This window comes from Filicampus tigris, chromosome 17 (genome assembly GCF_054856515.1).
Source record: "Filicampus tigris isolate MCC_2025a chromosome 17, RoL_Ftig_1.0, whole genome shotgun sequence".
In the NCBI taxonomy this organism is placed as follows: Eukaryota; Metazoa; Chordata; class Actinopteri; order Syngnathiformes; family Syngnathidae; genus Filicampus; species Filicampus tigris.
In genome coordinates, this window is record NC_141233.1 from 18,102,375 (window position 1) to 18,115,412 (window position 13,038).

General features: G+C 52.0%; 1 protein-coding gene across 9 annotated transcripts in view; it reads left to right on the forward strand.

Annotated features, from left to right (window-relative positions):
* Window positions 1-12,987, forward strand: part of dbn1 (drebrin 1) — a 37,635-nt gene extending 24,648 nt beyond the window's left edge. Inside the window, exons 2-16 of one of the 9 annotated variants that reach the window (XM_086057196.1) lie at window positions 1,795-1,850; window positions 1,924-2,036; window positions 2,433-2,507; window positions 3,438-3,587; window positions 4,368-4,448; window positions 4,565-4,716; window positions 4,818-4,893; window positions 5,740-5,796; window positions 5,927-6,047; window positions 6,678-6,803; window positions 7,336-7,587; window positions 7,813-8,243; window positions 9,161-9,260; window positions 9,647-9,750; window positions 12,564-12,987. In XM_086057196.1, the coding sequence (XP_085913322.1) occupies window positions 1,795-1,850; window positions 1,924-2,036; window positions 2,433-2,507; window positions 3,438-3,587; window positions 4,368-4,448; window positions 4,565-4,716; window positions 4,818-4,893; window positions 5,740-5,796; window positions 5,927-6,047; window positions 6,678-6,803; window positions 7,336-7,587; window positions 7,813-8,243; window positions 9,161-9,260; window positions 9,647-9,705 (1,849 nt within the window). In that variant the 3' untranslated portion in view covers window positions 9,706-9,750; window positions 12,564-12,987. Of the gene's footprint in view, window positions 1-1,794; window positions 1,851-1,879; window positions 2,037-2,432; window positions 2,508-3,437; window positions 3,588-4,367; window positions 4,449-4,564; window positions 4,717-4,817; window positions 4,894-5,739; window positions 5,797-5,926; window positions 6,048-6,677; window positions 6,804-7,335; window positions 7,588-7,812; window positions 8,244-9,160; window positions 9,261-9,646; window positions 10,470-12,563 lie in introns of those variants that run through there. The other 8 variants (XM_086057195.1, XM_086057198.1, XM_086057197.1 and 5 more) reach the window with 8 other exon arrangements.
* Window positions 12,988-13,038: the final 51 nt, after the last annotated feature.

Below are 13,038 nucleotides of genomic sequence, written 5' to 3' on the forward strand. Positions count from 1 at the left end.
GCGTCGAAACAATCATGTGGAGCAGGACCCGCCCACGTCTGCCATATGCTCGGAGGGGCCGGAGGGGCCGGAGGGGTCGGAGGGGCCGGAGGGGCCGGAGGGGCCGGAGGGGCCGGAGGGGCCTGGTCCATGCCGACAGCAAAAAACAACCCCGTTTGGACTTTTGGAGGAAGCTCGCTCAAATCAGGCCAAAGATTTCTATTGCCCCCTGGTGGCATTTTGCTGAATGGCAACAATTAAATGAGTGTTAGTCGACCACAATAAAAATCAAATCAATATTGGAGTGTCACCGTTTTTGTTCTAACTTTGTTTTGCCTAATATATATATATATATATTTTAAAAAACCTCCATCCAGTAGTGTATGTTCCAAAAGCAGTGGCTTTGCTTTGGCACATGTCCTCGTCCTGTCTCGATTGAACAGCGGCAACCGCTGTTGCCTGCGTAGCGACGACGGGCGGCCGGGGGATGCGCCCGGTTGCCATGGAGATGCTCCCAAGTGGCCTGTCTCTTTTTTGCCACGCCGCTAATAGGAAATAAAGAGCCGCCATCGGGGCGCTTGGACAAACCTAGAAATGGACGGCCACGTATTGATTCCAGGAATGTTCCAGAAGCTTGTGATGAATCGGACTCATTTTGTCTTTTGCAATCACTTCTCCCCACTTTACTCATCCTTGCCCCTTCTTCTTCTTCTTCTTCCACTTCTTCTTTGTCTTTTTCTGCCTTCAGCAGCCCTCTGTTCATCCATTAGCATGATGCGACACCCGCCATCTTTCTTTCGTGTCGCGTATGCATAATAAAGCGCTGTCTGCTTTGCGCAGACAATTGTTGATCGGCCGCCCTCGCAGTAGCCACCTGCGTCTTGTCTCTTGTTTTTCATTTTTTCTTGTCTCATCATCATTAAGCCCGTCTGCCACCAGATAATACATGATTCCTGATCTCACTTTGATAGAGTCCACGCAGCAGATAGGGGAGATTGTTGTCGCATGCAGGAAGGACACTGACTGTACTGCCAGAAATTCAGTCGCACTTGCGCTTCGATCCTTCCGAGGACAAGCGCTATCGAAATTGATTGGATGCTTTTCCAGCCGAGGGAAAGGAACGTATGATGTGTGGGGCCTTTTTTTTGCACGCAATCAATATTATTGGCCGGAGAGGCCTGTTTAAATGATGACACGCGAGACGTCAATGATCCCCCCAAAGCAGGCTGACAAAGCAGAAAGGGGAAGAATCGGTGGGGGGGGGGGGCCGGATTCAGCACAGAGTCAGACAAGCGCCGCGGGCTGCGATAGCGTAAGCCTAAGTTTTTTTTTTTAGTACAATGTGGGACTTTCTTTTCAGTATTCCACAAATGAAATGTTGTCAATAATGCAAATGTGTTGAATATGACGACACGAAGGAGTAAATAGATCCCAATGATGTTTATTTGCCGCTAGCCGCGTGTGTCCTTCATAGCACTTGCACTTCGATTTCAATCTTGTCACCTTCACTTGACGTCAGCGATCGGATTCATGCGGTTGATCATTTGTGAAAGTGCCTTTGCCAAGATGTTTTGAACAAGGATGGCACCGAACAAGGATGGCACGCTGGCCTACATAGAAACGTGTCACCCCGGGTTGATTTGATCACAGGTACGATACGGCTTCCGCGGGATTGTTGATGCACGGCGCAAGCGAGGCGCCGACTGCCGACTTTGTCGCGAAGCCGGACGGCCGCGCCCGAAAAGTCTCTCAGGCCGATTGCGGCGTCGGATGAACGCGACGCTACTATTGTGTGTCGTGTCCTTTTTTTTGCAGGGCCTTGTACACGTATCAAGACGACAGCAACGACTTGACGCTGGCATCATCAGGAGGTGCTTTGTTTGTCTTTGCTCCGTCGCAGTTGACGCTGACGTTGACGGACGTTTTCCCCCCTTTGCGCCGCAGGGGGCGGCCTGGCAGAGATCACGCTGACTTTTGACAATGGCAGGGTGATGTACGGCTTCTGCGGCCTGAAGGAGCCCAACGCCGCCCTGCCGCGATACATCCTCATCAACTGGGTAAAGTTGCCGAGCGACAAATGGGCCGCAGGTGTTCGGATTTCTTTTTATGAAAAGCCCTGCAAATTTCGACAACCGCGCGAGCGAGTTGCAACGCAAGTATTTGGTACGCTAACAGAGCGCAAGCTAGCCACCCAACTATCCGGCTACTGCTGATGAGAATTGAGCAAATGCTAACACGCTAACCGTCGGTACGCAAACAAACATGTAGTCCAGATCCGCCGAGGTCAGGGTCGCGACTTTCCATGGCTGACAGTTAACGGTGCGCGTCCGCTTCTCGGGAACGCTGGATTTCCTTTTTTTTTGTTGTTGTTGTTGTTGTTGTTTTTTTAATTGGCAGAGTCAGCTCCATTGCTATTTGGTTCCATGACCCTACTTGTCGTCCCGCTCTGGCAGGTGGGCGACGACGTCCCCGACGCCAGGAAGTGCGCCTGTGCCAGCCACGTGGCCACCATCGCCGACTTCTTCCAGGTGATAAGCGACGCGCGTGTATGTTGGGGCCCGGGCACCGAAATTGGGCCGACGGGTGGAGCATACCGCGATGCGCAAGGACGTCTTTGGCCGGGCAGCCGTGCCTCAAATTGAACAGGAAGTCCGCGTTGCTTTGAAGCGGCCATGTAGGGGCAAATTCCACAGCTTAGGGGACCCTCCCAAATGAGAGCCCCGATTTGAAAAAGGGATCCTAGACAGATGTTTCGTTTGATGTCTGTGCCATCCAATGTGGACGCAACAAGTGCAATTTTGGTTGAAAGGCTTGCCTTGAGAAAGGCGCTGACGCAAGCTAGCCGGCAAGCTAGCCGGCATGATTAGCATCAGAGCAAGTCTGCTCTAGCTAAGCACACTTTGACTGGCTGTCTAATAGAGAGATGACTTGTTTTTGAATTCAACTTTATTTTGTTTTCTTGAAAGTCACCTTCCTATGCAATACAGAGGGTTACAAAATTCATGTACACCTTTGTCTGTGTACATTTCAGTACACTATTGTAGTTTTTTGTATTTTGGAAGCAAGCATGTTGAAAGCCGCGTCGGACGATCAAAGAGGTGTGTGTGTGTGTGAGTGTGTGTGTGTGTGGGGGTGTGTGTGTGTGTGTGTGTGTGTGTGTGTGTGTGTGTGTGTGTGTGTGTGTGTGTGTGTGTGTGTGTGTGTGTGTGCGTGTGTGTGTGTGTGGGTGGCGCGTGACTAATGCCGTCACCCTTTAAAGTGATCTCCCTGCGATCCTCCTCACCAGTTTTGTGCGTGTGCGCGCGCAGTACACCTGGCGGACAGCCGGCCTATTTTTAGGATTTGCCGAGTAGATCAAAGCAAAAAGCCATGAAAGCGGCAGTGAGTGTTTGTCCAAGCGTAGCACTGCGCGTGCCTCGTCAGCCAAAGTAGTGATGGGCTTGCCGCCGTTTGTTCAGGGCGTGGCGGTCATCATCAACGCCAGCAGTCTGGACGACGTGGATCCGTCCGCCATCGGGCAGCGTCTGACCAACGGGACGGCGGCGGCGGTGGCGGCGAGTCCCGTCCTGAGCCGCCTTCGCACGCGAGAGGAGGAGCACGGGGACGTGGTACGAGAAGGGCAACGCGATCCTTGGCTCGGACGCATCGGATTGACGACGATGCCAATTGGCCGCAACCAGGAGGGCGGACGACGACGCCGCCGCTCGGTCCAATTTCAACACTCTTAAATTACACATCGGCGGTTGACTGCAATGACGATACAATCCGATGGGTGACAATTATGACGCGACGCGCTGCAAGTAGGATGTGATAGAACGCAAGCCCCTCCCATTGCTATTATACGCTTACGGTTGACCACACTGACAACGTGACAAGTGCAGTTCGGGTACGACCCGACGTGACACGATTGACTCCGATTCCGTAATGACGCAGTTGGCGCCAGCTGCCCGAAACACAAGATGGCCAAATTGGGTCCAAATTGGGTCCAAATGGGGTCCAAATGGGGTCCAAGTAGGAAAGACTCCAACAGGATTGACCGCAGTCACGTGTTTGACGGGATCGGGTCCACTGGCGAGAGAGTGCGCGTGACGTCATTGGCTGCGACGGTGACATCAGCGCTCCCGTTCAAACACAATGTCACCCCATTATGGCGCAATTGGCTCTCTTGGCGAGATGATTGACGGCCATTGTGGCGATGCCATTTCCCGTCTTGCGTTTGTCACAACGAGGCCTCGTTACGAAGCGGCTGCCTCTCGGGACACGATAGCGTTCACTTCATTTAGCGTGTGAGGAGACGCGGCTGTCGTTTGTTTTGGCCGGCCGGAACATTCCCGGCTAAGTTAACGCGCGGCCCGCCGCACCTTTCTGTCGTTTCCTCTCCCCGGGAGAAGGGGACGGTGTACCAAAAGACCAACGCCGAGGTGGAGATGAAGAAAATCAATCGAGAAGAATTCTGGGAGCAGGCCAAGGTTGGTGGAGCAAAGCCAAAGGGGGGGAGGGGCGGAGCGAGGCCCCCCCCCCCCCCAAAAATGGAGCGTCCCCGTGCTGCCGGCCGGCTACCGAAAGGTGCCTTTGTGGTGTCCAGCGCGAGGAGGAGCTGAGGAAGGAGGAGGAGAGGAAGAAGCTGGCCGAGGAGCGTCAGCGTTTCGAGGAGGAGCGAATGGAGCTGGAGAAGAAGGAGCAGGAGAACCGCGAGAGGAGGTACCGCGAGCGCGAGAGGCAGATCGAAGAGCACAGGTGACCGACCGACCGACCGCCTTGACATTGTCCGCCTTTGTTTTCAAACGCGGCCATCTGAGCACAACATTGAGTTGCTGCTGCTGCGCGCGCGCGCTCAGGAAGAAGATCCAAGAGGAGGAGGAGGAGGAGGAGGCGGCGGCGGCCAAAGGCGGCTTGCGGAGTCACACCGTCTTAGTAAGTCAAGCCGATTCTGCGGACGCCCGAGCGCGCGGGCTGCTCCGCGCTCGCCTTCCATTTCAACCTCAGCCAAGAAAGTCAACGCGACGTCGGCTTGCCGCGTCCGGCTGGCGTCGCTCGGCTCCGTCGGAGGCCGCGAGTTGCCCGTGGCCGTCGACGCTCGCTGGTCCGGACGCGCCGCGCCGCGCTGCCCGCTTCTCTGGCTCAAAGTCGGCCGGGCCGTCCCAGGCCGCCTCGCGTTGCGAGCGCCGTAGAAAAGGGGCGGATGCAAGTTTGCGAGAGTCAAAGCAATCCTTCCGGCGCGCGCAACACTGACGCCAAAGCATCGTCGAAGGAAACCGGTGCGCCAAAAGACGCGTGTTTGACTGGAGGCCACATTTTTCAAGAGTGTAAATGTGAGCGCGGAGGCCTGGCGGCGCGCGGGCGGCTTTGAAGGCCGTCCATTTTCCCGCCCCAATTGAGCCGGGATGGGCTCCAGCTCACCCGAGAGCCTCATGAGCGCTAGCACAGAAGGACGTCGCCGCCGTCGACGAGTCCGAGTCGGCAGAAGAAGCGCACGCCCGGCCGGGCGCGTCGCCGCCTCGTGCGCTCGGAAGCGCCTCCGAATCAAGACGGGTAGCGCGGCAAACCAACGCAAGCTTCGGGCGGTCACAACAAAGTCTGGCAGTCGGACAGCCGGGGGCCGACGTGGCCGACGGGGCCGACGGGGCCGACGGGGCCGACGGGGCCGACGTGGCCGACGTGGCCGACGTGGCCGACGTGGCCGACGTGGCCGACGTGGCCGACGGTCGCGCGCCACTTGATGAAGCGCAAGCTAAATCCATCCAATTGTGACTTTGGCAGCCGGCGGAGCTGAGCATCGACGACCTCGGCCTGGACAAGAAGGAGTCTGAAGTGGAGGTATGCTCCAACTCTCTATCTCTCCATTCACACTTTAGGGTTTTTTTTTATGGGGGGGGGGTTGTTTCTTTGTTTTGTTATTGCGCCACCAAGCATGCAATTAAAATGCACTTGTCCATCCCGCTTACATGTTCAGGAGGCGAAGGCCATCATCGCTCGGCGATCGGGAAACCCCCGCGAGTTCTTCAAGCAGAAGGAACGAGCCCTGACCATCAGCGTGGACGCCTCGCCCGTGGCCGTCCACCGGGCCGGTAAGTGGCTTGGCCCCGCCCCGCCCCGCCCGGCCCGAGCCCACTGCCGGCCCGCGACCTTTGCCGAACGCCGGCGAGCTTTTCCGTCCGGCGCCTTTTCAATTTGAGTCGACAGGTCAACGGGCAAATTTTTGTCGCGTTTTGTCTTCGTCTCAACTTGAGGTGATGGCACGGCTTGTCTGATCGGTCCATGTGCAGGGTGCGTGCGTGCGTGCGTGCGTGCGGGGATGTGATCTCCCTGCGAAAAATGCCTTTCTATGACAACAGCTTGTCATGTGGCCAAGCTTCCTTTCCTTTTTTGTTTTTTACACTGCACTTCATGCTTGCTGGGAGATTTTTGTTTTGTTGGTTGTTTTTTTGGGGGGGGTCTATTGAGCCAAAAGAAGAAGAAGGGGCGGCGTTGATTTCTTGCCTGCAGTCTGCACTGTGCAAGCGCACTAACCTCGTTTTCTTTTCTCTTTCCTTTCTCTCCATTTAACCCCCAACATTTGTTTTTTTTCCCTTCTCGTGTGGTCTTTCTTCTTGGGTTGTGTTGCTTGTTGTCTTGGTCACCCGTGCGTGCGTGCGTGCGTGCTTTCTGTTGGCTGTGTGTCACCCCTCCACCTACACCCCCCACCCCCCCACCCCCAGGCCGCTTGGACAGCCCCTTCTTGAGGCAGCAGCACAGTCCCAGCAGCCCCAGTTCGACCCCCCCGCCCAGGGGCGCGTCGCCCCAGCGCGCCGGCGCGCCACCCGCTCGGACGCAGCGCGCCGCCGGTAGGTGATCCCCGACTCGGGCCGGCCCAACGGCGGGGTGTCGCCGAGGTGACGGCCGAAAAAGGAGCATTGTGAGGCTTCCGGTGTGGCCCGTTTGGGTTTTGCCCGCCGCCTGGGCAGACAGCTGTGAAAATCTCAAGTGGGAGAGGATCACGAGCCAAAGTTTTAGCCTGGCCAAAAGACTCTCCAGACGCAAAGCCCATCGAGCGCTTCCCTTTCTCCCAAGATTTCATGTGCAACTCTTCCAAAGTCACCAAAGCAGCCGCTTTGAATCGCATCTTGCACAAACGCTGTCTGTCACGCACGCACGCACGCTATGCAGCTTTGCTTACCTGTGAGTGTGTCGCATTTAGCGCGTACGCGATTGACTCCGGACGGCTCGGATATGATGGAATGGTCGTGTCGCTTGGGAAGGGTACGCAACGAAAAAGCTTTTCTTAGTGTTTGATGGGGTTGGTGTCGGGGTTGGAGTCGAGCCTTCCATTCCGCGTTTTGATTGAAGCTTTTGCGATGTCGCTTTGTGTGCCCCTAGGGGACGACGACGGCGGCGGCGAGGACGAGCGAGCCGGCGGGGCGCGCGACGTGGCCGGCGGGGCGCGCGACGTGGCCGGCGGGGAGCGCGACGTGGCCGGCGGGGCGCGCGACGTGGCCGGCGGGGAGCGCGACGTGGCCGGCGGGGAGCGCGACGTGGCCGGCGGGGAGCGCGACGTGGCCGGCGTGTCGCCCGTCCCCCAAATGGTGGAGGAGGACGGCCACGTGGCGCGCCGTTGCGCGCTTGACCGCGGTGAGTCGCGCCTTGGCCAATTTGCACGACATGAACGCACTTGATGGAGTCAGGAAATGACTTTGGAAGGGAATCAGACTACATTTCTTGACAAAAGTATTCCTCATCATCAATATTGACATTGACGACATCCGCCCAAAGTATTGCAATCGGAGGCCAAATATTGTGCACTGGACGGTTGCTCTGGAAACCGTCTGCATCTTTGGCATCTGCTTTGTCCCTTAGAGGCAAAGCAGGAGCGGAAAGCTGCGGTCCAGGAGTGCGGCGCCTCCAGGCCCGTGCAGAGCGTGGCCCCCCGGGCCCGCCAGCCCGCCGACTTCTCCGCGCGGGAGCCGGCTACGGACGGCCTGCCGGGCGCCGCCCCCCCGGCCCAGCCCCCCCGCGACCCGGCGGACGACGCGCCCCCGGCCGAGCCGGCCGGCGAGCTCCGGCCGGCCGGCGAGCTCGGGCCGCTCCTCAGCTGGGACGACGAGGACGAGGACGAGGACGACGAGGGCGACGGCGTGCGCCCGGCGGCCGAGGCCGGCCCGGTGGACGCGAAGGCCTCGGCGGAGCGGATGACGCTCAGCTACCAGCACGCCTTGCAGCGCGCCGCCGGCGACGGCGGCCAGACGCTCATGACCAACGGGGAGATGCTGATGAAGGAAGCCACTCAGGTGTGGATCGTCGTCATGCGCAAAAGCCCGGAAAAAGTGAAAGAAAGCGGTCACTTTGCACGGGGGAGGGATGCTACCATTTTGTGGGGGAAAATCAAATCAAATATTTTGCCCCAAAAAGAACAAAGGGAATTTCCCAAGAATACGGTCAATCTTGCAACAATCAAGTCGGAGCTTAACGGGATCATGACAGTCAAGTGGACGTTTTGTTGGATTTTACACAAAAGTTTCGTTCCGAAAAAAAGTGCCGACATTGTGAGGAAAAAAGTTGGACTAAGAAGAGAATGAAGTCTCGCGAGAAAATAGATCCGACCTTGCGAGGCAAAAAGATTTGATTTTACAAGGGAACAAAAGTCATTTGCGGGACTACAGTCAAAATGTTACAATGAAGAAGTTTGGCAGAAAAAAATGCTCATGTTGTCAACATTGTAGGAATAGTAAGCCTCAATTTGTCTGCAAGAAAAATAGAACACGTTGCTAATATCAAAGTCAAAAGAGGGTACTGGGATGCAACTTTTCCTGACTGAAGAGTTGTCAGATTGAGAGAATGAAGTCATTTGGTGAGAGTAGTTGAAGGGGAGGGGAAAAAAGCAGAATATTGCCAGAACAAATTCACATTGTTTTGAAAAAAAATGCTGAATACATTATTATTATTATTATTATTATTAAAGTTATTCAACGATGCACCGAAAGTGAGGAGAAATCGCCATTGGAAGGCACTAAAGTCGTAAAATGGAAAACAGCTGAACTTGAAAACCGGCGGCGAGTTGTCATTTCCCCGTGGCCATTAGCGCCATCCGCAGGACTGGAGCGGCGCAGCATTTAGCGCCCGCTCCTCGTGTGACGTGACTTTGGGCAGAGGCGGGCCTTGTGCCGCCTTCACGTTTTTACATCCTGGCTTGTGTCCCCGCCCGCAGGCAAGCGAGGGCTACTTCAGCCAATCGCAGGAGGACGAATTCGGCCAATCGGAGGAGGGCTTGGCAAAAGCCGCACCTGTCCTTTATAACAAGCCGCCAGGTCAGTCTGCCTTTTCCAGAAACAACAACGCCATGTTACGTTGCATTTTGTGATCGGGCCTTCTTGCTATTGCCTTTTCTGGGGGGAGAGGAAAAAAGTCTTTGTTGGGATTGGCTAAAACAGCCATGGCCATTCTAGTGCGGTGCTCTAGTGCCACCCGGCGGTCTGGGGATTGATTCCACAGCTAATGATCTGGAACACAACCACTTCAAAAGTTGTTTTTTCTTGACTTTGTTTGTTTTTTGCAATATTACTTGGGGGTTTTTTCTCGCTTGTGCCTTTTCCGGCAGCCGCTTTCTCGGGCCTTGCGATTGGCTCGAGCGCCCCCCCCCCCCCCCCCCCCCCCCCCCGATTGCTAACGTCGCATCCGCTCTGGTCGTTTGTAGAGATTGACATCACGTGCTGGGACGCCGACCCCCCGGCGGACGACGAGGACGACGACTAGCCGGCCGGCCGGCCGATCGGACGCCGGAAAGCCGCCAGTGAGCAAGTGCGCTTCGTAAAAAGAAACCCATTTTTCTACGAAAACGTACAAGTAAAATGCAACGAAGGCAAACGAAAAAGTCCGGAATGAAAATGACTTGTGTATCTTTTTCTGAAGGAAACAATAACAGTAGCCGAACGAGCGGGGGTTTCGCTGTAAGATTTTTTTTGCGTGTGTGCTTTTGTTTCTTTATTTATTTCTTTTTTTTTTTTTTTTTTCTTTGCTATGCAGACGTAATAACCAGGATGTTATTGAGCTAGCTCACTTCTACGGAAAGTGGTTTGAGCGTTTATTCGCTATCCAGGGCTAGGAGTAGACGCCGTTGAAAGCGCGACCATTGCATACTAGTAACCTTTTTACCACTTGTCGTATTACCCCGGGCTTATCGGTGTGCAATTAAAGCCGCGCCGCACGAGCAAAACTACTAGGCCCGAGCGACCACTAGGCATGTGTCGCACACTAGTAGCCCGCCGGACCCTACCAGTAGTACAGCAGCACGCCTACTAGTGTTGAGAAATGTCACCAAGCGGTGGAAGAACATGACAGTCGATCTCCCGAGCGTGCCGAATGAGCCGTTTCAGCATTTATTCAATAGTCATGTACTAGTGCAGGTACACCCTTTGTCCTCAGCAGTAAGACAGTTCCCCCCAAGAAAAATGACTCCCTACTTTCGGCTGGCTGGCGATCACATCTTCTTGTGGATGTCAAATAAACGCTCCAATAGATTTGGTCCGTCTACTTGTACGCTTTTTATCATTCGATGCACTCGTGCACACCCAGCTCAGCTGTCAGCTGTCAATCCAATTTACAAAAACATAATACAGATGTTAAACGGAGGCCGGCTCTTCCGCCCCCGCTCTTGTGCAGTCACTGCCTCCTTGCAGTCGCTGTATTTGATGAAGAGAGAAGAAGAAATAGTTCCAAAAAAAAAACGGAACAGAAACATCTACCAATTCACTAGTTGTACTAGCAGCAAGCCGACGTCAAGCATGCGCGGTTTTGCCATGTAACGCGTCCTACTCGTGTGCCAGCCTTGTCCATCTGGTGTGCAGAAATATCCTCAAGTATGACTAGTAAGACACAGTTGTTGAATTGTCAACGAGGGTACATGGACCTCAAGTCAAGTGACGATGTGCTCGTTAGTCGAACAACTTTGCCACACTAGCACGGCAACTGTGTGGCACACTAGTTGAAAACGGCCCGCTACTAGTACAACTAGTGACATAATCAAATTCAACTGGCTCAATATCACCTCGCGCTTCACAATACTGACGTTTGAGCATTTATTTGATATTGAATAAATCGTCTTCAGCTGCCTTTCTTCTCGTTTTGTCCGAGTCGCTTAATCTTGTGCTTAGTCGTCCCAGAGGCTGAATAGTTATTTACCGCATCGAGAGCAGAATAGCTTATTAATTGACAGTTTTGTTGGGTTTTTTTGCCGCGTCCGAATGCAAGATTAAGTGTCTCAATTCAGTTTTCGGTGCACTTTTCTCTTTTAGCAGCGTCTGACTAAATTGTGCATTTTTGCCCCGGTTTTTTTATGTATTTACAGACGCACCAAAAAAAAAAAAAAAAAAAAAAAAACAACAACAAAAAAAAACATCCTGATGATTCTACTGTAGATATTTTTCCAGGTTTTTAAGAGTTTTCCTTTCAAAAGCAATGAACATGTTGCACTGTCATGAATAAAATAGTTTGGACATGTTGATTTGATCACAGCGTTAAATGGGTTGACTGTTTCAAAAAATTGAAATAAAAAATGGAGGTCTAGATCGTGCGTACACTTACTTTGATGTGCGGGAGACTAATCTGGAGAAACCGAACCCTAGTGTCATTTTTTAAAAATTATATTACAATATGAACTTGTAATATTGAGAAAATAAATGTTAATTTGGCGATTGGAAAAGAAAAAAAAGACAAATATATAATTGTAATATTTTGATGCTAAAGTGATCATTTGGTTTGAACAAATCAAAGAGTCGATATCAAGACAATGTGCATTTTCCACATAATTGTGTTTTCCGTGTGGCACCAATACTTTTGGAGGAAATATAAATATATATATATATATATATATATATATGTTCATGCAGACAGAGAGCGTCAAAAACCAAAGTGTGCTAAAATAGGCATTCGGGGCCCTTTTTCAGTACGGGCAACAACATTGTTCTAGTCTCTCTTTTTTTGCTGTATATTCCTTGTAGGAAATGTAAACTCCTAGGCAATAATAATAATAATAATCATCTTACTGACAATAATACAACGTGTGCGTGCGTGACATCATTTGGCTCATTGTGACGCTCACGTCCATGTCTGTTCCTTAGGATGCAACTTTGACTTTGCTGGTTTAGTTTGTTTTTTAATTGATTTGTAAAATTGCAAAAGATTTGATTGCAGGGTTTGCGGTATTATGAGAGGAAAAGTTGTTGTATTACAAGATAAAACAAGTTCAAAATACGGCAAAAGTTGAAAAATTGAGGAGGGCAAAAAATCGGATTTTTACAAAGTTGCCTTTATAATGCAATGACAAAAGTTGTAATCTTATGAGAGAAGGTTTCGTAGAAGAATGAATCCTAATGTTATGTGAAGAAGGTTGCCATGTGAAAAAACAGTATTGCGATGATGTTTTTCTTTTTTAAAGGGGGAAAAGTTGTAATTGCAATTTTCGAATAGTAGACAGAGCCAATGTTCCGTTATTTGCCAAAAACATCTTGATGAAATTACATGTGTGTGGGAATTCGAATTTGATCACAATCAAATGCTTTTTGTCATGTCATTTACTCTATTCATGCGACCATTTCTTTTTTCCTTCATTTTAGGAGCTTTCCCTCCAACGATTCAAAAGAAAAACATCATTTGGACTTTTGCAATTTTTAGCGTATTCAAATCTGGTCATGAATGAAAATGCTTTTGAGAGCAATGAGAAGCCTTAAAATGACGTCATTAAATGAGAATTGGAATTGATACTGCTTCTGCTTTCCTCAGAAGTTGCCTTTAATCACGCGCACACTTGTCGCTCTCGGTTTCCTCCATTTTGAACGGTTGAAGCTGCTGCTAGTTTTCATGCCATCCTGGACGGACGGACGGACGGACGGACGGCTGTTTGACTCTGGTCTTACCGTAATCGACTTAACATATAAGAAACACAGCATACAGTTAGATGTCATCTTTTCCATTTGTCACTATCTGTTCTTGAAAATGTCCACCGATGCATTCAAATTAAAATTGTTTTCTAAGGTGCAACCTGGCTTTCATTTTCTTGGAATTTGTTGACTTTTTAGGCCAGCGGATATG